General features: G+C 50.2%; 8 protein-coding genes across 8 annotated transcripts; 3 read left to right on the plus strand and 5 right to left on the minus strand.

Moving 5' to 3' along the window:
• Positions 1-188: 188 nt before the first annotated feature.
• Positions 189-851, plus strand: M430DRAFT_15959 (hypothetical protein; the record flags this gene model as incomplete). Its single annotated transcript, XM_024863359.1, has 1 exon — positions 189-851. One exon carries the CDS (start codon positions 189-191, stop codon positions 849-851), a length of 663 nt encoding a protein of 220 aa, XP_024723831.1.
• An 816-nt stretch (positions 852-1,667) lies between these two features.
• Positions 1,668-3,275, plus strand: M430DRAFT_33014 (hypothetical protein). Its single transcript, XM_024866275.1, has one exon. The coding sequence runs from the start codon at positions 1,738-1,740 to the stop codon at positions 3,226-3,228; it is 1,491 nt and encodes a 496-aa protein (XP_024723832.1). The 5' UTR covers positions 1,668-1,737; the 3' UTR covers positions 3,229-3,275.
• Positions 3,276-3,536: 261 nt separating this feature from the next.
• Positions 3,537-4,922, minus strand: M430DRAFT_133496 (hypothetical protein). Its single transcript, XM_024862300.1, has 3 exons — positions 4,618-4,922; positions 4,112-4,516; positions 3,537-4,055 (listed from the first exon to the last, which is right to left on the minus strand). Exons 1-3 carry the CDS (start codon positions 4,808-4,810, stop codon positions 3,550-3,552), a joined length of 1,104 nt encoding a protein of 367 aa, XP_024723833.1. The 5' UTR covers positions 4,811-4,922; the 3' UTR covers positions 3,537-3,549.
• A 955-nt stretch (positions 4,923-5,877) lies between these two features.
• On the minus strand, positions 5,878-9,647 carry M430DRAFT_25059 (hypothetical protein; the record flags this gene model as incomplete). Its single annotated transcript, XM_024865185.1, has 4 exons — positions 5,878-6,348; positions 6,405-8,443; positions 8,502-9,207; positions 9,264-9,647. 4 exons carry the CDS (start codon positions 9,645-9,647, stop codon positions 5,878-5,880), a joined length of 3,600 nt encoding a protein of 1,199 aa, XP_024723834.1.
• Positions 9,648-11,278: 1,631 nt separating this feature from the next.
• Positions 11,279-13,512, plus strand: M430DRAFT_114762 (hypothetical protein). Its single transcript, XM_024861569.1, has 9 exons — positions 11,279-11,414; positions 11,469-11,502; positions 11,569-11,663; positions 11,714-11,735; positions 11,789-11,885; positions 11,938-11,949; positions 11,999-12,167; positions 12,218-13,101; positions 13,152-13,512. The coding sequence occupies exons 1-9, from the start codon at positions 11,382-11,384 to the stop codon at positions 13,156-13,158; spliced, it is 1,353 nt and encodes a 450-aa protein (XP_024723835.1). The 5' UTR covers positions 11,279-11,381; the 3' UTR covers positions 13,159-13,512.
• Positions 13,513-13,627: 115 nt separating this feature from the next.
• On the minus strand, positions 13,628-14,830 carry M430DRAFT_95895 (hypothetical protein; the record flags this gene model as incomplete). The annotated part of the gene is made up of 2 exons (XM_024869911.1): positions 13,628-14,272; positions 14,339-14,830. 2 exons carry the CDS (start codon positions 14,828-14,830, stop codon positions 13,628-13,630), a joined length of 1,137 nt encoding a protein of 378 aa, XP_024723836.1.
• A 208-nt stretch (positions 14,831-15,038) lies between these two features.
• On the minus strand, positions 15,039-17,450 carry M430DRAFT_133506 (hypothetical protein). The gene is made up of 2 exons (XM_024862301.1): positions 16,552-17,450; positions 15,039-16,486 (listed from the first exon to the last, which is right to left on the minus strand). The coding sequence occupies exons 1-2, from the start codon at positions 17,124-17,126 to the stop codon at positions 15,253-15,255; spliced, it is 1,809 nt and encodes a 602-aa protein (XP_024723837.1). The 5' UTR covers positions 17,127-17,450; the 3' UTR covers positions 15,039-15,252.
• An 808-nt stretch (positions 17,451-18,258) lies between these two features.
• On the minus strand, positions 18,259-20,142 carry M430DRAFT_133509 (hypothetical protein; the record flags this gene model as incomplete). Its single annotated transcript, XM_024862302.1, has 3 exons — positions 18,259-18,550; positions 18,606-19,836; positions 19,929-20,142. The coding sequence occupies 3 exons, from the start codon at positions 20,140-20,142 to the stop codon at positions 18,259-18,261; spliced, it is 1,737 nt and encodes a 578-aa protein (XP_024723838.1).
• Between the last annotated feature and the right edge of the window lie 100 nt (positions 20,143-20,242).

The following is a 20,242-nucleotide window of genomic DNA, read 5'->3' on the forward strand; positions in this document are numbered from 1 at the left end:
ATTATGGATGCGAAGCGAGAGTCAGGAAGCAAATAGCTACATTACTCATTCACTCACCAACGCGTGATAATTCAAACCTCATCAAAAAAATGACCAGAATCTGAACCCCTCCATACTCTGTTCTCTTTCTCGCCCCTTGTGAATGTTTTGCGCGCACTTCTGCAGCCCAGCCCAGCCGCAAGTCCAAGATGGAGAACTACTACGAGATCCTCGAGGTGTCTCCCGACGCCTCCTTCCAAACCATCAAAAGCGCCTACCGCCGCCTTGCGATCTTGCTGCACCCAGATAAGAACACCGCTCCTGATGCTACAGAAGCATTTCAGAGACTCGGGCGCGCATGGGAGACGCTCAAGAGCACCGAGAAGCGGAATACCTATGACACTCTCCTCGCTGCCGAGAGACGCCGCTCCCAACCCTCAGAGGCAAGAGCCACTCCTGCAGCACCAAAGCGCGATTATGGGACGGCAACAGAAGAGGATGCTTTTCTCGATGACATGCTGAGTTCGGTGTGGTATCAAGAGCGCTATGGGGTACCACCGCGGAGTGCAGGACCCAGCAAAGATCTTCAAGACGAAAGCGAGATCGCGGCGGCGGAGAATGAGTTGCGGAGCTTGAATGATGATTATGAGAAGAGATTGATAAACGTCATAGAGAGGGTGAGAAAGGAGTATTCGAATAGAGGACTTTGGATGTCGGAAGGACAGTTGAGAGCCGCTGCTGAGGCGGAGTTGAATATGAAGTCATTGCGGATGAGAATCAATGCTTTGAAGGAGAGTATTAGGAAAGGGTTTGAACAGCGCTTGCGTGAGTGTAACGAGGCGCAGAAGGGGACGAGAACGGAGGGATTTTAGTGGGAGCTTTGACTTGGAAGACAGATGCTGAACTGGAGGGTTTGTTGGGATGAAAGTTTCTCTCCACTCATGGTTTGCTTGACGCACTTTATAAAGGAGAAATACATATGGATATGGTTTGGGGAAGAGCTGTCGGCATCGAATTGCTAGCAGATAACTGGATAGCTGGACCTTCCACTCAAATCGAGTTCATGAAACGTCGAGCAGTGGCAATTGTGTTGTGCAACAGTGCTTAACTCAACTCGAGGTACAATTTCATTGAAGAACTGCACTTGCATATCCCCGCCTAGATGGCACTGATCGCGTACCAAAAATCTTTTCGCTGGACAGAAGAGCAAAAGTAAGGCCCGCCGAACCGGGCACGTCCCTAAGAGGTTGGATATATACCTAAAATGCCCCTCTGTACTGCAAAGTTCATTCTGAATCATGATGCACAAAGATCCAGCTTAAAGCATTGAATCCAGCCTCAAGTTTGCTCAATACCCGATGATTTATTTGTCTGTCGATCGGCAAAAAATATGTGTGGACATCAAACTGCTAGCAAATTAACTTCTTTGTCTTGACAAAATGATGGAATAGCTTTATAGCGGTGCATTATCTTAAAGGCAAAGAGGCAGAGTACCTGGTTTGGGTTCTGGGTCTGTTCAATGTAGTTTCCGGGTGGTTGACATGGTGAACACACGATGTCAAGATGTCGTCGCATCGGCAAAATGATCGCTTCGGCAGCTGCCGCTTAACCGCCTGGCGGTGGGATTTAGCGACCCAGCCTGACTGGGCTTTTCCAACGACATCAAAGATCTTCAACACCTATTGCTTATTTTTTCCAGCTTTGCCTTACAACTTGCTCTGAATTTAACCATCATGATTACGAGCTCTCGAAGCAGTTATGGACGACAGCGCAAGAGGAGATGTGGAGATCTTGGTGCATACAACAGCACCGAGCAGGGGGCAAGATGACACTCGATACAGGGCCTTGGCGCGAGCATACCTGGATTTCGAGCCTGTCAATCGCCGAGCCCTTGATTACGAGTCAGAGATTGAAGATGAAGATTGGCAGGCAGATAGCCAGCTCCAAGAGGAACTACTCCGTTCAACGCAGCAGGAAGAGCCAGAGTCCCAGGCATCGTATCGCCCAGAAGATGAACATGAGAGCGTTGCATTATCGAGTGCTTCACTGCAGGACAGTAACTCGGCTCCACCGGATCTATCACAGGAAATATACTCTCCGGAGCTCTCATTCAACGGCGTCTTGGATAATGCTGGTTCGTTTGAATTTCGGGGGCGGCCCACGTGCTCGCAGATGTCGCCCGTTTATGCGCCAGAACGGAGGCAAACGCAGGATTCAGTAAGCTCCTGGCAACAGCCACCGAGCATTGTTGAAGACTCGCAACCAGGAAATGATTTGATCATAGGGGAATTATCCTCTCCAACTAGGATGCTTGAGCTTTATCTCCAGCAAATAGAGAGCTCAGAGGACCGTTCTTCTGGCCGACGAGATGGCCGAGCGTCTGAGGGAATGAGTTCTCAATTGCGAAATGAGAAGCAGCAAAGTCAGTCCTCACAGTCAAAAGATACTGGCCCAGATCCGTCCTCCACGTCTGGTGAACCATCCTCGCCACCTCCTCAGAAGCCTCCTGAAGCAGCTCCTCACCGCATCGTTCGCAACCGTAAGCAGAATATATCTTACACACAAGAACCCAGGATTCTGCGGAAGAGGAAGCATCCTGAACCCAGGCCTGTCGCAAAACCTAGGGCTTCATCTGTTCCGGTAACAGGAGCCGTCCAATCCTCCCTTGTTGCTTCATCAGTTTCAACGAGATCCCGGAAAAAGCAGCAGATCGAGATAACCAAATCCAGGAACATGACGTGGCAGGAAGAGATTCCTTCTAGCCAGGCCCCTCCAACTATGTCCATTTCAAGCAGCTTCAAGTCCTCTTTCGCATCTGTCATGGAAATCCGGCCGCCTCCTCCACCAGTCTCAATGAGCCATTTAACACCCGAAATGCTAGTTACGGAATCACTGCGACAACTGGCCAGCAAGATGCCTCTAGCTCGGCTCTATCGGCCACAGCAGCAAATGCGCGAACTGCGGCCCATGGAGCGCGGCCATTGGCTGATCGATTGCCAGGGGTGGAAGGAAGAGCTGCGGGGCAGACACTGGGATTGTCTTGGGAATTTCATCGGGAAGGGACAGGCGGGATGGGGCATCTGGTGCGTTCGGGATGAGGAGTATAAGACGGTGAGGGTTTATTGCTGGGGTTCGTTGGTCGGTTATATTTACCTCCTTTTGTATATGGCGAGTGAAAGCAAGATCAAGGGCACGGGTGCCTGTTGGGTAGGTGGCGATGGACAGGCTATTATCAGAATGCCTTCATAACACTAGGTTCATTATTCTGGATGCGCGTGACTTGCTTTTAATTGGTGAGTAGGTAGGAAAGAACTTTGATACCTACCACCTTGCTGCTGTGGATCATTGTGGGCAAGGTGCATGTCAGAGCACCAGGGTGAAGACACATCTGACAACCCCTCCTGGCCTACTCCCATCTATCTCTTCATGTTAGTTCGGCCAATAACAGAAGACTAGCAAGAAGCCCCTTAATAAGACTGTCATTGCACATATTGACGTTTCACCCATGGATCACTTGTAATTTCACAGAATAATCATCATTGCAATTTGCTACCATTCTAGTTTCCATACTCAACCATGCAAATACCCGTTTTCCTTGTACAGCTCCTCAATAAACTCATGTCTCTGCACTGCCTCTTCAAAGGAGCAAATAATCTCCCCCTTCGCAAATTTCTGATACACCCGGCTAACGTTCCTCGCTGGGACCGCAAAGTCCTCGAACTCATCCTTGGGAAAAGGCACTTCTTCGACGGTGTCCTTGGCGAAGTCATGAATCTCAACCTTGGTGTCTGGAAGCCCGATCTGGAGGAAGGGGTTCGGGGCCGTGACGCGAATCTCGGCCTTGGAGCCGTAGATGCGCCATTCGAGACCGGGAGTGTTCTTGAAAGGTGTCCCTCCGCGGAGGGAAAAGGAAAAGGGGACTCCGGACCCTTTTATGATGCCCGAGAAGAAGATGGTATCGTCCGCAGTTTTGGGATGTTTCTCGTCAACAACTTTCCCTTCGCTGTTTAGGAGTTTAACGAAGGGCCGACGGTTAGCAATAATCGAGTTGTGTTTCTCGAATCCGTAGCCCAGGACTGTATGTGTTTGACGGGTTAGTTCTGTGGCCTGATAGAGGAGGAAGAGGACATACCTTGCTGCACAGCCTCCAATGAATGGGCAAAATGAATAGTCACTAGATTACCCCCTACCTCCTTCTGTCCCAGATACTCATACGGTTCCGAAACAGTATCTCCGCCATTTATTGCCGCACTAACCCATGTGCTGTTCAATACCGTTCCAATTCTACCTTCCTCGATCAATTTCTTCACCAATTGAACGGCCAGGGACTGTCCAGCCTGCAGTCCAACAACGGCCTTCTTCACACCCCCTTCGTTCTTCAACCGGAGAAGCTCCCTCGCCTCAGCTGCCGATTTACCGAGTGGCCATTCGACATATACGTCTTTGCCAGCCTTGAGACTCGGGGCTATGGTTGGAAAATGCCTGTCAACTCTCACGGAACAGACGACCAAATCCACATTCGGGTCATTTGCGATTTCTGTACGGCAAGAGAAGAGAAATGTTAGTCACATGATTGCCTTCATTTCCTGTCCACAGAGTGTGCTTTCGGTTGGAGAGTGACATGAGATAAAGGCGAACCTTCAGGATGGGAATATGCGGCAGTAGAAGCGGGGAGCGAGTAGAGCTTGATGGCCTCTTGTGAGGACTGGACGCTGCTGTTGCAGATGGCGACAATCTCGTACTCCTTATTGGCTGTCAGGTATGGGAGATGTGCTCCAGGCGCCCAGCCGGACTTGGATAGTCCTATGAAACCGACTCTGATAGGTGCCATTGCTTGAGTGATGTTCTTCTGATTGGCTTTTTTAGGTTCAATATGATAAAGGCAGAAACTGGGCAGGATATGGGAATTTTAGACGGGAGGCTGAAGTTTGCTTGATGCGGGGTCGGTAGATACCTATATACCTAGTAATACCGGGTATATATGTATAGCAATGTCGGTGGCGTCATCGCTGCTTTGAAATCAGACCAACACCATGCTTTATAAAGCAATAGAGGAGCGACCTTTCGGCCTGTAGTTCTGCCGGCTTCATGGTGAAATCCAGTATTGGCAGATACCTAGCTACGGTACCTTGGCTAGGTATTTATCTAGGTAGGTAGGTAGATTGCAACGCATTATCAATTACCGTAACAGTAGGGATGAACATTTTATTTAGTTTACTTCCTATCATGGCCTAGTCAGGGGGCCAATTACCTCGGGTCATATTAGCGACGCGGAGCCGCGCTTGCTTCCGTCCGTTAAACTCTAATCTCATCACCACTCATAGTACTGGTTGTTGGTCACTTCACATCAAACCAGGCCATATCCATACCTACAGCGATATCAGGGATCAGCAGAGGAGACCCGGGAAATCTTTCTGATTTGGATTTGATTTTCATCGACCCGACTTCATCCTAATGACATATGCCAGCCACGTCCATTCTCAGAAAAAGATCAATTCAGGAAAAGAAGAAGAAAAAGGTACAGCAGCATCTCAGCGATGCACCACTTCGAAAGAGGTCGACCGAGAGCTCTCCCAGATGCTAGACCGTGTACTCCAACAAAGCCATCCTCCGTTAGTGAACGGAAGGAGCGGTATCAAAATAAACATATGCACACTCTCCAGCACAGCTGCATAAAAGCGTGCAGACCTTTCTGCAGCAGGAGAAGTAGAAGAACGCCGTTCGGTGAATGCTGAAATGGGTTTGGTGGGAATTTGGGAAAAACTTGGAAGGGAAACTTTTGAGGTTTTCGAGGACCTTCATTTGGCGGCATCTGAGGTATAGGTATCGTCGTGGCGCCCCGCGCCACCTAGAAGGAAATGTACGTTATGCATTATGTGTGGGTGGGTATATCTGGGTTCAACCGGCTCCAGTGACCCCAACTGAACCGTTTTGTGGTCGTCCCCACCCCGAATTACGATAGTCGTGACGTTTATTATCGGGCTGGCTATCTGGATTGCCGTTCCGATGCGAGTAAGGTGATGGTGCCTCGGAATCCTGACCTTGCCAATGCTGGGGAGGTGTGTTCTGATTGTTCGAACTACTATTGTACGGAACATAGTTCTCCTGAACATGTCTGACACTACTCTCATTCTGCCATGCATGAGCTTGGGATGGATCTGTGTCGACCCTGGTCACCACCGGTGCTAATGGTCCACTGTCCTTGGACCGCGAACCTGGGGACGGGGTTTCGGATGTCTCGACTTGATGTCTTGGGCCTGCATTTGTGCCAATATCGCCATATCGCCTCAGGATTTCCTTGGTGGTGATATCACTAGGATTGGTAAAGAGTGTCGGATCACTAAGGATAGATTGAAGGTCTTCAGGCACCTAATAAAGAATTAGTACACGATGCCAACGTATAATCTAAATAGAAGCCAACTCACCTCACACATCTGCTCGTTGCATTCGATGAGAGTGTGCACAACCTCAATGGCAAGGAAGTTATCGTCAACAGGCGTCTTGGCGTTGGTGAACAGAATATTTGGCGCAATAACAGTTGCCAGGTTATGGGTGTCCATCTTAGATCCCGACTCTTCATCAACCTGGTGAAAGGAGGCAACCCACTTGAAGAAGGAGCACAAGATTTCCAGGCAGTCGCGATGAGCTTTTGGAAGTAGACAGCAGGTCAAATGAAGCACCCGCCGCCGCTTATCTTCGTCAGCAATCTTTTGTGAAGCGATAAAGAGGCGGTGTAGTTTGAAAGTCAGCAATGGATCCGGAAGCTCTCGGAGGTATTTCTTAAGTAAAGCTGCGACTTGCACAACGTTCTCCTTCGTGAGATCTATCGCGTCGCATCCGTCCTTGTCAATTATGGCCATTGACTCGTTCAGCCTTTTGATATTACCATTCTTTCGGAAGACACCTTCCACAGATAAGTCCATCTTGCGCATTGTGGTAATGGCATCGTCAACAATGGCGGGTATCCGTAACGCTCCAGGGCCAATGCCATCAGTCGAGTCTGCTCCATCCCTCTCAATAATGACTTCGAGCGGTACACCAAATACTCCTTTCTTCTTGCCGCCCTTCTTAGTGTCATTCTTGAAGGCTTTACCCATCTTGTTCCAGAATGTTGGCTTTCTAGTCTCAATCAAATTGAGTAATTCTTCCATCGTGAAGTGACCTTCCAACATCGGCTGCATCGCGATGACAGCCACATGACGAACAATAAAGTATTCCAATGCAGATAGTTCGGAGAAGTATTTGTTGCTATGCTCACGTCGCTGTGATGAGGGTTCTCCTTGCCCAGGCGCATCAAGGGCATTTCCACTGGAGAAAGTGCGCTGGTGGCCATTGACGAGTTTGGGCTCTGTGACAGACGTTCTGAATGGGTCGTGACGTGCGTGCTTATATGCATTAGGCCGCTGCTCCTTAGCTTGCTCGGCGGCAACAATCCTCGGAATGTCATCCAATGTAAGTGCGTCTTGATGTCCAAACATCAGCTCAGTCCTTGACTCTCCATTACTATCGCGCTCCTCGACGATTTGAAAACCAGGATGTCTTGAATCTGACCCGTCAGCTCCAGCAGATCCCGGTCTATTACGTCCACCGTCCTGGCCATCCATTATCCGCGACGTCCTCGCCTTCTTCATGGTGGATGAAAGATGCTTGTCCATGCGGGTGCTTCGAAGCCGACGCACGTCATTGAGAGTATTTTCATAAGATGACGGAGTTGGGGCCTCATCAACCGGTCCTCCATACGATTTTGAGCGAGTGTCTGATCTCAAGAGCGGCGGATCTGCTTGTGCAGATAAACGATGACCTTCACTAGAGTTATAACCATTCAAGTTCGGGTCATCTGAAGTGTGGGGAAGTGTACCACTGGTTCGTAGTATCTCCAAAAGCCTTGCTAGCGCAACTCTCAGGAGGAAGACGTATTGTTGCAACCTGGTAACTCGTTCAAACCCTCCAACGGCTCCAGGGCTTTCGTCACAATTATTGCAGTATATTCCTTGATCCTGCTCACTCCATCTCACGTCTTCGAGGGTCTGCCCCAGTTCACGTGAGCAATTGGTGCACTGGAGGCATGCCATATGCCACCTCCGTTCTCCACAGCGAGCACATTCATCCTCGATTGGCCGTTTGCAACTAACGCACTGGTCCGAATTTGGCGCAGCTAGCCCTGGCGTGCCTGTCGTAGCCTCCAGTGATCTATCATCGTTCTTGACGGCTTCCATGTCGCTGAGATCATCCAGAAATTGATGAAGGCCATCTGGACTTTGTTGCTCCCGTTCCACCTTGAGTGCACCTTGAAGGCAGATTCGGATCAAGAGCTTCAGATAGTGAGCCAAACCAGTGACAAGCGCCAGAAGTTCTTGGGTAACTCCAAGCTTTCGGACACCTGTCTCCTGAGTTTTTGAGAGCAGTGAAAAGAAAGCAACTATCTTCTTGCATAATAACTTCGCCTCTCGCGAGTATGAAAGTCCTATCAAGAGTTAGTATGCTATTGAAACAAAACAAAAAAGAATGCTTAAACTACGCACCCTTGGACCCTGATGATCTTGCCATACTCGCGTCAAGCTTATCAGCAGAATGGAAAAGCATATCAACGTGCCAGATGAACTTCTTGGCAACCAAGACACCATCCACATAGGCTCCATTGCTCACGTGTAAGAGCATGTCTGATATGCAAGCGGCTGATGACTCTTCAAAGGTGGATAGAACACTCCAGATCCTATAGACCTTCTCCTCCATTCTCTCCTCTTTCTCCCGTACGGCATTACGCGCTGCCTCATCTTCGGTATCTTCCAGTTGAGGCGTTTCAGCGACGTCCTGTGACGAAGCAAGCCGTACATTCCAGAATTTGTGGATCATATAGCATTCTGGGTGCCAATGCTGATTTTGGCCATTGCGGAAGATTTCAACAAATTGTTTCAGGATTGCTGTTTGGCATCCGTTACATCGTTGCGCAAATTGAGTGGAGTAGTGATAGTGACAATAGACTTGGCCGTCGTGCTCGTAATAACTATCCTGCGCCCCGAATACTGTAGGGCATACCGAGCAGGTGAAATGGTCGATGTGATATTTGCGATCGAGGGCCGTGATGTAAGATCCACGTAGAGCTCCATTGCACTTGTAACATATAAGGTCAAGTCTTCGAAAGTAATCGGTCTCGCAAAGGGGGTATTGGCCTTCTCCATTTTCCTCGTCAACGGGGAAGAACTTCGACGCTACTATCTCCCCACAGTCCTGCAGAAGCAAGAGGTTAGTGAATACAGTTCATAAACACAACAAGATTCACGTACCCGACATCTGAAGCAATCCAAATGGTACGTGCCACCGAGTGCACGCACGAACTGGCCAGTCAAAGGTTCCCCACACTTCTTGCAAATCCTGAGTTGGCCGCTGCCAGTCTTTCCATTCCGTGTGCGTGATCGGCTGCGCTCTCCGCTGTTCTTCTGTGAACCTGCATCCCTCTCTCTGTCTCTACCAGCTGTACCGACTGCACCGTCCAACAATGACAGGGCCTTGATATCATCTGCTATGGATGCGCCATTTGGCCTCGGCAGATGTTCGTCCAGCATATTAACGTCTCTGTCTGATTGATACCGACCACCATCCTCACTGTGTGATCGACCCCCGTAATTACGTCCATCACCAGATGGTCCTCCCTCTGATTGAGGACCCATCGTCTTGTATCGATAATTCCTCCCTCTTCTTCAGTCACCTCAATATATCGTTCTATTCCCGGTGTCTTCTCTGAAAGGGATAGAACTCCGAGGTCGATCCTGTCGAGTCGGATTCGCCAGCGTGAAGGTATTGATGAAGAGGGACTCGAAGGGATGGACTCAAGATTGTTCTCTGGATGGATCCGGGAGGCCTACGTTCTCGAGTCGCATGGGTCCTATCAATTGGCCTCTGCATATGCGATTGTGTGCGGGCGACTCAAAAGCCAAAGGTCGGGCGTGCAGAACCTGAAACAGCTCCCGTCAACCAGAATAGCAGTATGGTTCTCGGAACTGGCTACTTGTCTGCACTATGGCATCAAATACGAGGCTCTGGACTGTGAAGGATATCCGGTGGGTGTCAGTCTGCGTGGGGGGGTTCGATCGCGTGTAAGAGTGGATGTGGAGACGGTGGGCAGCAGGTCAAGGTAATTGAGGTGTTTGCTGTCCAACACGAGGATTGTTGCGACCGTGTCGCAGAGGGGCTGTGCAATTCTGCGCTGTCTTCATCAAGGGAAACCGGCGGCCTTGGATGAGAGAGGGCGTAAGGAGAAACGAACAACGAGGGCAAAGACGAAGGCCAGATGTGCGTAAGTTATTTACTTTCCCGATGGTAGGTATTTCAAGACGTGCCCAAAGACGAGGTCAAGATCGGATTGTCGCCTCGTATTCCAGGCGGAAACAACATGGGCGCCTTGGATGTCAGGCGGCAAGGGGGTTGGAGTTGGGCAGAGACGGTTATTCCCGCTGGATGACAGAATCACCCGTTGTGTGCATATATAAAAATAGGTCTCTTTGTATTTCTAGGCCTGTTGTTATTGCGGTGTCTATATAAAAGGGCAAAACCTGTCTGGGGATCAAGTCAGACAGCCGGAGTCAAAGCCATTGCCAATGCCATTGCCAAAGCCAATACCAATACCAAAAAGCTCGAAGACAAAGCCCCTCCCCTCCCTTATGTCACGGCTATGTCACGGTGTCCCAGCAACCCTACAACGGCTAAAGAGTATCCGCAAGCCACCCACTACCAGTTGAGAAGGCTCAAATCCCTCTCCCTATAGCTACAAAAGCAACATCCACCTTCAAGAAGAATACGATCGGGGCTCCGAGGACAGGTCATGCCGCTTTCCCCAAGAACCCCGCCCAATCAAGTAAAAAGCAAATCCACACCAGATTCACAAAGGTAAAAGGCCACCTATTATTCACTTATAAATAGATGAAGAAGCACAATTGCCGAGAAGGCTATAACTCAATGCCGTTGTACTAGTACTTAGGTACCTTAATTACCTTACCTTAAGGGTTCCGTATAGGCGCTTTGAATATACTATACTATGCCATGCCTTATTTATGACAGCAAGGAGATGCAGAGGCTGAATCTACCTACCTAGCGTGATAAAGTACACATGGATAACTTTGATAACTTTGATGCCTTTCTCTCTTCCTTGTAGAATTACTCCGCAATTGAAGGGCGTTGAAGTGCAATGATAGAGATAGTCAGCCTCACGGGTGAGACAACCTTGAAATTCCCAAGTCTACCCGTCCAAGCGAGACCGCCTTCTGCCTTGCTGGAGCAATCGCGATCCTCCACCAAACGAACAACATTCCCCTCCAACACCGAATTCCCCAGAGCCTGACGCCTTATGAGCAACCGCAAGAAGAGGAGAAACTGCTATTTGTTCCATAACGCGTGATTGAGCAGCCATGTCGAACCATTCCATTATTCGCATCACAAGGGTACGTTGGGCAGGACGTTGGTAGTGGGGTCGCGAGGCTGACAACACATTGTAGGAGTTGGCAGAACTGCAAAAGTCTACGGATCTCTGTAAGACCATAGCCCTACAACCTGTGACTTTTCGCAAGGGTACAAGACTGATAGTGACCTTTGTAGCTCTTGCCGTTGCCTGCCGTGATGTCGATGTTCGGAATGTCAAAGCAATTATCATCGGGCCTCCCGACACACCCTACGAATTCGGATTCTTCGAGGTTTGTGTGGACCTGTTGGGCTATATCTGTTTATGCTAATATCCTCCGAGTTTGCGGTCAAGTTCGGCAGAGGTACGATTATTCTGGTGAGGGGAAATGCAACATGTGGCTAAGGAGACGTGTAGACTATCCGGGAAAGGCCCCGACTGTCCTTGCTACAACTACAAACGGAGGTAGATGTCGCTTCAACCCAAACATCTATTCGCAAGGGAAAGTGTGCTTGTAAGTGATCTCACAGCTATGGAAGTCGGATCGTTTGCTTACGTGTACTCAGGTCGATTCTAGGGTAAAGCACATTTGCAATGCAGGCAGACAGAGAAAGCTAACACTGGTAGCACATGGCGAGGTGAACGCGGGGAGGAGTGGTCGTCAGCGCAAGGCCTGGAGTCGATTCTGATCTCAATACAAAGTCTGATGTCTTCGAACCCCTACGAGAACGAACCAGGCTTCGAGTCTGCCAATGATGAAGCCGATAAAAAGAACCAGAAGGACTATGTCGCCAAGGTCAGCTGTCGCAAGGTACATTTTTGGGCTACTCTAATTACAACATGCAGATACGCCACGAAACCCTCAGAATTACTGTAATCCAGCGCCTTGAGGAGTATCTCGGCATATCTCCATCCGGCGCGGTGTTACCTACCGCACCAGCAGTCGGGGAGGATAGCGACAATGACCTTGACTCTCTCGATAGGGAGTTGCTTGATGAATCCTCGGTGGTCTTCGATCCCTTCAAAGATCTTTGCAAACGCAGGTTCCTTTGGTACTACGACTCATATCTACTGGCAATCAGCAAAGCCAAAACTGAAGTATTCGACGGAAAGGCCTTCCCACGTATGCCATTCGAGTCTACTGGAAATTGCATGGATGGAAGATTCAATTACAGGGAGCTTGAGAGACGGCTAAAACTTATACGAACCACTCTGGACGCCGAGACGGAGCGCTGGGCCCAGGAAGGGTTGTCTTCTAAAAGCAAAGAAAGCTCCGTTGCTGCAAATCTACAACGACAGTATGAGCAGGTGGTCGAATCATACAAACGCGATAAATCGGTCACACTGGACATTGAGCTTGTCGACAAGAACCCTTTTGTTTGGGCTATTACCTACTTTGGAAGACCCATGACGAATCTCGATGGAGGGCTTTTTAGAATCAAGCTCTCATTCAGTCCAAGATTCCCTGAAGAGCAGCCGAGAGCAAAATTCGAGACGCCACTCTTCCACCACCGTATTGCTGCGGATGGTACTCCGTGCTATACTTCCGCGCGACCGGAGGACGCCAAGTCACACATCGAAGCAATCATTGAGGCTTTGGAGGAAGAGTCACCACCTTATGATCCGAGAACTATAGTCAATCCCGAAGCCGCCAAATTGTTCTGGGGCTCTCCTGAGGACAAAAAATTGTACAACCGCAAACTTCGAAGAGCAGTTCAGATGAGTACGGAGTGAGTTCTCTCTTATCTCTTCAACTATCTATTCAGCTGACACATAACAGGGGATAATGGCAGGGCAAAAATATTGAAAGAGAAGTACTAGAGACGGCCGGGCCCCTCGGTCGTATACATGGAAAATAGCACAGCATGTGACCACCTCATGAATTGATGTTAGCGTTCATTTCCTGAATGTTATGCTTTAGCATGGATTGCATTTGCGGATAGGCTGGCGTAGCAAGGATATTTTCTAATCAAGGATGAGCAGGGCTCGACGGGAGTTCAGTGGACGGGAGAGATGGACAATGGCCAGTGGGATAGGATTGGCAATGGCCAGGTCGGCGTTAGAGCTTCACGCATATAGCAAGGTTCGATTTGATTATTCCTAGACGTTTATATGAGTGTGCCTCGCCCTTTTGACAATCCTGCATCCTGTAACAGGAGACGCGGGTATCCTTTGAAACATTCTCTCCATATCATTACAAAATTATATTTAGATGTCCCTCTCCAGCCATCAAAAAGCAACCTCACCACTCCTCACTCACTGCCCCTTCTTCTCCTCCTCCTTCTTCGCCTCTTCCATAAACCAGCCCACCGCTCTCTCAATCCCTTCTTGCAACCCCACAATCGGTGCATACCCCAAGAGCTTCTTTGCCTTGGAGATATCATAATATCTCGTCATAGAGCTGTACCTCACCTGCCGCCTCGTCAGCTTCGGCGTCCTGCCCACCAGCCAGAATCCCCATTCCAACAGCCCCCCCAGCGCAAGTCCTGCATCCTTGCCAATGACCCATACATGCTCGGTGCCGAGCGTCGAGCCGCACGCCTTCCACACCATGCGAGCGAAATCCCAGAAGTACACAGGCGAATCATTGGTGATGAAGAAAGCCTCGCCGTCGACGCGCTCGTGGTCCAGGGGCTTGATGTTCAACTGCGAGGTCGCGCTGAGGGCGCGCGCCGCGAGCAGGTGGCCGTGGGCCACGTTCTCGACGTAGGTGAAATCGAACAGGTTCTGGTTGTCGCCGAGCTGGAACCCGGTCTGGCCGTTGCGGTACACGTTGATCATGGCCGGGATCAGCTGCACGTCGCTGGGGCCGAAGATGGTGGCCGGACGGATGGAGACGGTGAGGAGTTTGGGGGATGCGGGGGCTCTGTTCGCGGCGAGCACTAGGGCTTCTGCTTCTGCCTGTGCGAGATTGGTTGGTTAGTGAGGAACGTACTGAGAGGGGGGAGAAGGGAGGGGGGAAGGGACCTTCGTTTGAGAGTAATATTCCGTCTGCGCCTTTGGCGGAATGACGGGCCACCTCTCGTCCGCGTTAATAAGATCACTGGAATTGTCACTGATGACACTGGCGGAGCTCGTATAGACCAGCGCCGTGACCCCCGTCTTCTGACACGCCTCAATTACACATTTCGTCCCTTCAACGTTGACTTTTTGGTACATGGCCTTGCTCCCCCCGGCGAGAGTTGGCGACGCCGTGTGGATTACGACGTCTGGTTTTACCTTCTCGAAAATCGGGAGGATGGAGGAGAGCGTCGTTATGTCGCCATCGAAGTAAGCAACATTGTCCGACTCGGGGCGCCGGTTGCGGGTGGTGTGAAGGTCGAGGACGGAGATCTGGGACGAGGTCGTCGAGGAGGAGGTGACGAGCAGGGACACGATGTGGTGGCCAAGGAAGCCGCAGCCGCCGATTACGAGGACTTTGCCCAAGGATTTCTTGGGTAAGCTAGGAACTGGCGCCATTGAGTCTGTAGTATTGATTGTGGTCGTGGAGAGGGAGGTGAGGCTGCGAAGGTTGGATGAAATCTGGGGTCTAACAGATACCCGATTTGGCGCTAGTGAGTTAACCCCTGCAAGAAGCTGCTGTACCTGGTACCTTACGTTTGGTGCCAGTTATCAAAAGAACTTCACATATCGCTTCATTGGGGTCTTTCGAACATTTACAGAGAATGGGCCGTTGAATGATGATTTACTGTGCCCAAGTCAGGCTAGTAGATGTTTGACTGCTACATACCTAAGCCCCTTCTTTCCCGTCTTCCATATCGCACCGGCCCTCGTTTACACTTCTCTGGGTATTGCCGCACTAAGTGTCCTTTGGATCTCAGGTACTGCACTTATGGCACTGGTTTATTAACCATCTTTTTATATCTTGGGTAGTATCCCGTTCAATATATGAGGTGTGGCCTTGGTGGCCGGGTGCCATTGCACGCTTCTCCATTCATGATGCCGTGAACATAAGCGTCGCCAACAACCTGGTGACCGTTCGCACTTCTGCCCATAAAAGTCACCGGTCCCAAGCGTAGAATCATTGGCGTTTTGGCGGCACAAAGAATGTGGACCGTATCCCCGAGTTGGGTCTCCTCGGGTACTGTGCCTAGATATCCCCTTTTTGTGATGAAGAGGCGGCGGTTTTGGAAGGCCATCTTGAGTGCCATCAACCTATTCATCTGCTCTTCATCAGGAATCTGTACAATATCTGGATCTGTTGTTATTTCCGGAGATGTAACAAGTTTCATTGTCAGACCTGTCTTCAGCCTGAAGGCTTGGAAGACATCTCGGGCCATTGGAATGACATCCACCGGGATCTCATCTTTCGATAGTTCACTTCGTAATACCATGATCAGATCTGCCGCCATTGTTCTGAAATAAGCTCCCAGCCAATCTCCCCCACCCACGTATGACCGTTCTATCCGCTGCCTATGAACGATCTTTTCTTCCCACAGGGCAAGAGTTTCATTCAAGGCGGTCTCCTGTTCTGTATCAAGTACGTCACTGAGCTCAGCAATGTCATCGAAGTAGATTCCATTCACGCATAGGAAGTTGGCTTCTCTGCGGAAAACAAAGAACGGCATCCGGCCACATGCCCGATAGCCTCCCAGGTTCCTTTCATGAGAGCAATGCATGGCAACCTTTTTGCTATCTGTAGGAGACACTCGCCAATCAGGCGTCCATGAGGGCAAATCAGAGGATTTCGAAAGTCCAAGCGTGAGATTAAGCACCTCAAGGCTCCGGTACATTAGAATAAGTTGCAGCGCAGTTGCTTTGTAGACTTCTTCAAAGGGTATTTGATAGTCAGGTATGATGGCATAGAGGGATACATCCCCAGCGATGCCTAACAGAGCATAGACCTTGTCGCGTGGGTCTGTAGCCTCTCTATCCCTATAATTCTTTAGCAACTGCAAGAGTGCGGGTGCACTTCCTCGTTGGATGCTTCTTCGAATCGTATCCAAATTTTGCATCAACTGGTATAAGGGCGATTTTAAACGTCGATTGGCCCTCTGGTAGTCTTTTTGCGCAACGCAACCCATGCAGCATGAGTTCACGTGTTTGACCATCGAGTGCACCGCTGGTGTCACAACAGAATCCCAATTCAACGAGCGCTTACCACAGACCATCACTCTATCAACAGAATTAGTAACATAGCCACAAACAATGAATAGTACAGTAGGGGAAGGGAGACTGACAAATTTCTAGCAAGAGCTACCTCTTGGATAATCCAAGTCCTTCCCCACCAAGGAAACAGCAGTATACGTTCGATCACGAGCACGCCCGCCCACTCAATCCGTCCTGGATCATCGGCCTTCCAGATTGGAAGGTCCGGAAGATGGCGATCTTGCGAGAACATTTCTAGCGCATCAAAAGCCCTATCGGTGTCACTATCCCGGTCGCCCAAATAAATGACAGTTGACATTGCCTTGCTATAGATGAGGCTCATATATGAGACCTGCTGAGACCGCTCCTCATCATCCTCTTGGTTGATGCAAAGAGCATCGACCCATAGGATCCGATCCCTCTGCTCATATCTCAAGTGGCGCAGCGCAGTCTCGAGGTTTTCTCTTATTCTCATTGGGCAGCCGTCCACGGTGATGAGATTGTAGGAGTCGATGACACCCCAGGCATAGGAGAGCGCTTCATATCTGGGATTGTTGGCAAGAGATAGGGTGATGAGACCACAGCGAATCGGATCTGAGCTTTTCCCCGGAGCAAGATACAGGACTCTGATATCATTGTCTCGCAGCTTCTGATAGGGGTAGGCCATCCTCGAAAAGGCGCAGGAGAGGTAGGTATAGGCTCACTCATCCATCATATGCTCGTCCTGAAGTTTGCCATGGGGACTGGCCTAGCGCTACGGAGCGCCCAAAAGAGAAAAACGAGAGAAATCATCAAGATAGGCACACTCTTGGTCGTTGCTCGTTGCCAGTTACTAAGTGGCCACTGGCCAGAGCTGCGCTGGAGGGGTGGGGTCAGCTATCAACGAGCCGAGGTCCAGAGGTGATTGGGCCCACTTGGGTCTTCACCGTCGTCTTGCAGGTGGTCCTCTACAAAATCCAGCTCGGGGACCCCAAGCCGCATATCGAAAGACAATGAATGATAGAGACAATGAAAGAGAAAGAGAGAGAGGAGAGACGAAAGAGACGAAGAGACCCTCGAGGGGAGGTTCGGAGCGGATATACTTTCCGGATCACATTCCCCCGCATTCCTCACTGGCCCACTGCCCGTCCGGAACTACCCACGAATCAGCCTTGCCCCAAGCACGTGAAATTCACAACTCGCCGTCTCTGCCGGTGTAGAGCTCGAGTTCCAGGCTCCTTACCTTACCACTGCGTCAATTCAAAAGCATGAGACCTGCTCGAGTCTATTAAAAGAAAAAAACTGAATTAGCTACCACCGGCATTTGATCCAGAGCCACGGTCTTAGAACTTGAGGTCACTCATTGAGCAGATTTTCTGATTTCATGACTCGTTAAATCGCTCCCCGCCCCCCCTTTTTTTCACCCCCCCCCCCCCTCTTTCTGCTCTTCTCCTTCTTCTTTCAACTCTTCGTCCGCATAGGTGATGAATGTACTTGTGGATTAGAGCACGTGAGATGTTGCATATTTGCGATCGGTAGGGCTTAGAATTAAACATCATTGAGCTTGGGATTTCTTTTCGTTGTTGGATGATAATTGGGTTGTGAAGGTGTAGCACATTCAAGGGATCCAGTGAGATAAAGGAGACCGGAGAGAAATCTTGTTTACCGTCTGTTCGTTGTTGTGCATGCAATCTACCAAATATACATTTCGCAGTTCCATCCATTGAGGATGCCTCCTCTCTGAAGCATCTAATTCCACTATCGGCATTCATTTTCATTTTTACCTTCCATCAAATAACGACTCACTCCCAGAGAAGAGCCTATTCCTCTTCTTCCGCGGCCTCCTCCACGGCGCCCATGTCACCCTGCTCCTCATCCTCGAAGCTACCAGCGGGGACTTCGTAGAGTCTCAGAATCTGCTTGTTCGGGTCCTTGACAAGCACGTACTTGCCCTCCTCACGCTGAAGACACATATCCGCGATGGTGCGGACAATACCCCAACCGTTGGAGAGGGACAGGTTCATTTGCTGCGCGAAGTCGCGCGGCTTCCAGCCTACTACGCCGAGGATGACGTGTCGGTCGTTGCTCTTGGGGTTCGCACGGGAGACGAAACTATGCCGTTGGTTAGTGCCTTGAAGGGAACGGGAAAGAGGTGCAGAATACATACCCAAGCTTCATAACATCCGCCTTGGCCATAATGCTCTGCACGGTCCATCTTGCGAGCTTGCAGCTGTTGTTCTTCATCTCCGTTGCGACGACCGCACCACGCTGGCCAACCAACTTAACTCTCCAGTCCAGTGCACCACCACTTCCTTGCGCCTTGTGGTCAAACTCGTTCAGTGCCTTGACGGTAATGAACTGATCCTCGCCACTAATGGCATTCTTTTGGACCGCATCGATCTCAGTTCGTACAACCAGGTGCACAGGGTCCTCGTCATTGAGGGAAAGATCGAATCGGCGGTATTTGTAGGCCTTGCTGGCTGGGGGCTCGGTCTCTTCGGCCGGGTTGTAGAAGGGGTTCTCGTGGGCCATTTCGACTTTCTGGTTCTCGTTCTCGACCATCACTTGGTTAGCGAAGTTGTGGTTGATGTATGTAGCTTCCTCGGCCAAAGCGCTGGGCTGGTTGATAGCATCCTTGCTTCCTTCTGATGCATCCATGGGGGCATCAGCTGCATTCTCGTTAACGGTAACCATGTCCAGAGTGGCATTGTCTCTCTTGTCGAGGAAGACCTTGTTGCCTTGTCGCACGATGACGATGTCCCAGGGGTAGACGGAGCGCGGTGCGCACATGAGCATCGAGAGAATGCTGTCGGTAGCGAAGATCGTAGCCTCGTCCTTCTCGGCGAGTTCTTGGATAACGGGATCGGAGGAGGTAGTGACATTGTATGCAGCACGGTCAACGACATTCAACTTGCGTTCTGCACTCTTAATAGGCTGCTTGTCGAAAGATCGGTCATAGTAGTAGAGGAAACCGTAGCTGTCGATATCCTCTCCATCATCGGTGTCCAGGTTCAACTTCGCCAGACGGTTGAAATCAATCTCCTCCAACAACTTCCAGTCAGGCTTGATGTTAACAGATGCATCACGGTTGCGTTGAGGCTTGTCGTAGTCCTTCCAGCCGAATCTTCTTCCGCCACGCGCACCGCCTCGGCCTCCTCGACTGTCGTACTGGTTATATTGCTGGCCACCTCGTCCGCCAACTCTCTGGAATTGACCCCGTCCACCTCGAGTATCGACTCTTCCCCCACGTTGGCCCCGTCCACGAGCAAATGTTCCTGTACGTCCAAACCGAGTCTTCGCAGAGTCGCGCGTGTTGCTTACGACAGAGAAAGTAGACTCGTCCTCGGCCAACTGCACCGCAAAGAGCGAAGAAGTACCAGCGCCGTAAACTTGTTGATCTACACATAAGAGTCAGTAAAATCCCTCGGTATAAAGTATATGTGGCGAATATATGGTATATGGCAGTCTATATGAGAGGAAGAAATCACACCTCTGTAATTACGGTTGTATTGCTGTCGCCCGCCTCTGCCATCTCGTCCGTCTTTGCCCTCAGCAGTCCAGTCGGCCATGCGACCTAATTTATCGCCTTTGGAGTAGGGTGCGTAGGGAACGCCATTTAACGTGGTTTCGTCGGACGTTGGTGGTCCCCAGGAATCCTCTGATGGAAGAGCCGAGATGATGTCTGCGAGAGATATTCCCGCCATGATTGCGACTTGTTGATACGGTGCTGCCTGTCGGTGGGTTTGGGGGCAGTTTCGCTCTCAAAATTGTAAATATTTCGCGATCGGATTTGTGGACGTAGCG

Source organism: Amorphotheca resinae, assembly GCF_003019875.1.
Source record: "Amorphotheca resinae ATCC 22711 unplaced genomic scaffold M430scaffold_2, whole genome shotgun sequence".
NCBI lineage: Eukaryota > Fungi > Ascomycota > Leotiomycetes > Helotiales > Amorphothecaceae > Amorphotheca > Amorphotheca resinae.

Coding starts and splice junctions, on each gene's coding strand:
- M430DRAFT_133496 (XM_024862300.1), bottom strand. CDS start 4,810: ATGGCACCTATCAGAGTCGGTTTCATAGGACTATCCAAGTCCGGCTGG. Junction 4,517..4,617: donor CGCATATTCCCATCCTGAAG/GTTCGCCTTTAT, acceptor CTTGCCGTACAG/AAATCGCAAATGACCCGAAT. Junction 4,056..4,111: donor ATTGGAGGCTGTGCAGCAAG/GTATGTCCTCTT, acceptor AAACACATACAG/TCCTGGGCTACGGATTCGAG.
- M430DRAFT_133506 (XM_024862301.1), bottom strand. CDS start 17,126: ATGGCCTACCCCTATCAGAAGCTGCGAGACAATGATATCAGAGTCCTG. Junction 16,487..16,551: donor GTAGCTCTTGCTAGAAATTT/GTCAGTCTCCCT, acceptor TTCTGTTGATAG/AGTGATGGTCTGTGGTAAGC.
- M430DRAFT_33014 (XM_024866275.1), top strand. CDS start 1,738: ATGGACGACAGCGCAAGAGGAGATGTGGAGATCTTGGTGCATACAACA.
- M430DRAFT_114762 (XM_024861569.1), top strand. CDS start 11,382: ATGTCGAACCATTCCATTATTCGCATCACAAGG. Junction 11,664..11,713: donor ACGAATTCGGATTCTTCGAG/GTTTGTGTGGAC, acceptor ATATCCTCCGAG/TTTGCGGTCAAGTTCGGCAG. Junction 11,736..11,788: donor TGCGGTCAAGTTCGGCAGAG/GTACGATTATTC, acceptor GGAGACGTGTAG/ACTATCCGGGAAAGGCCCCG.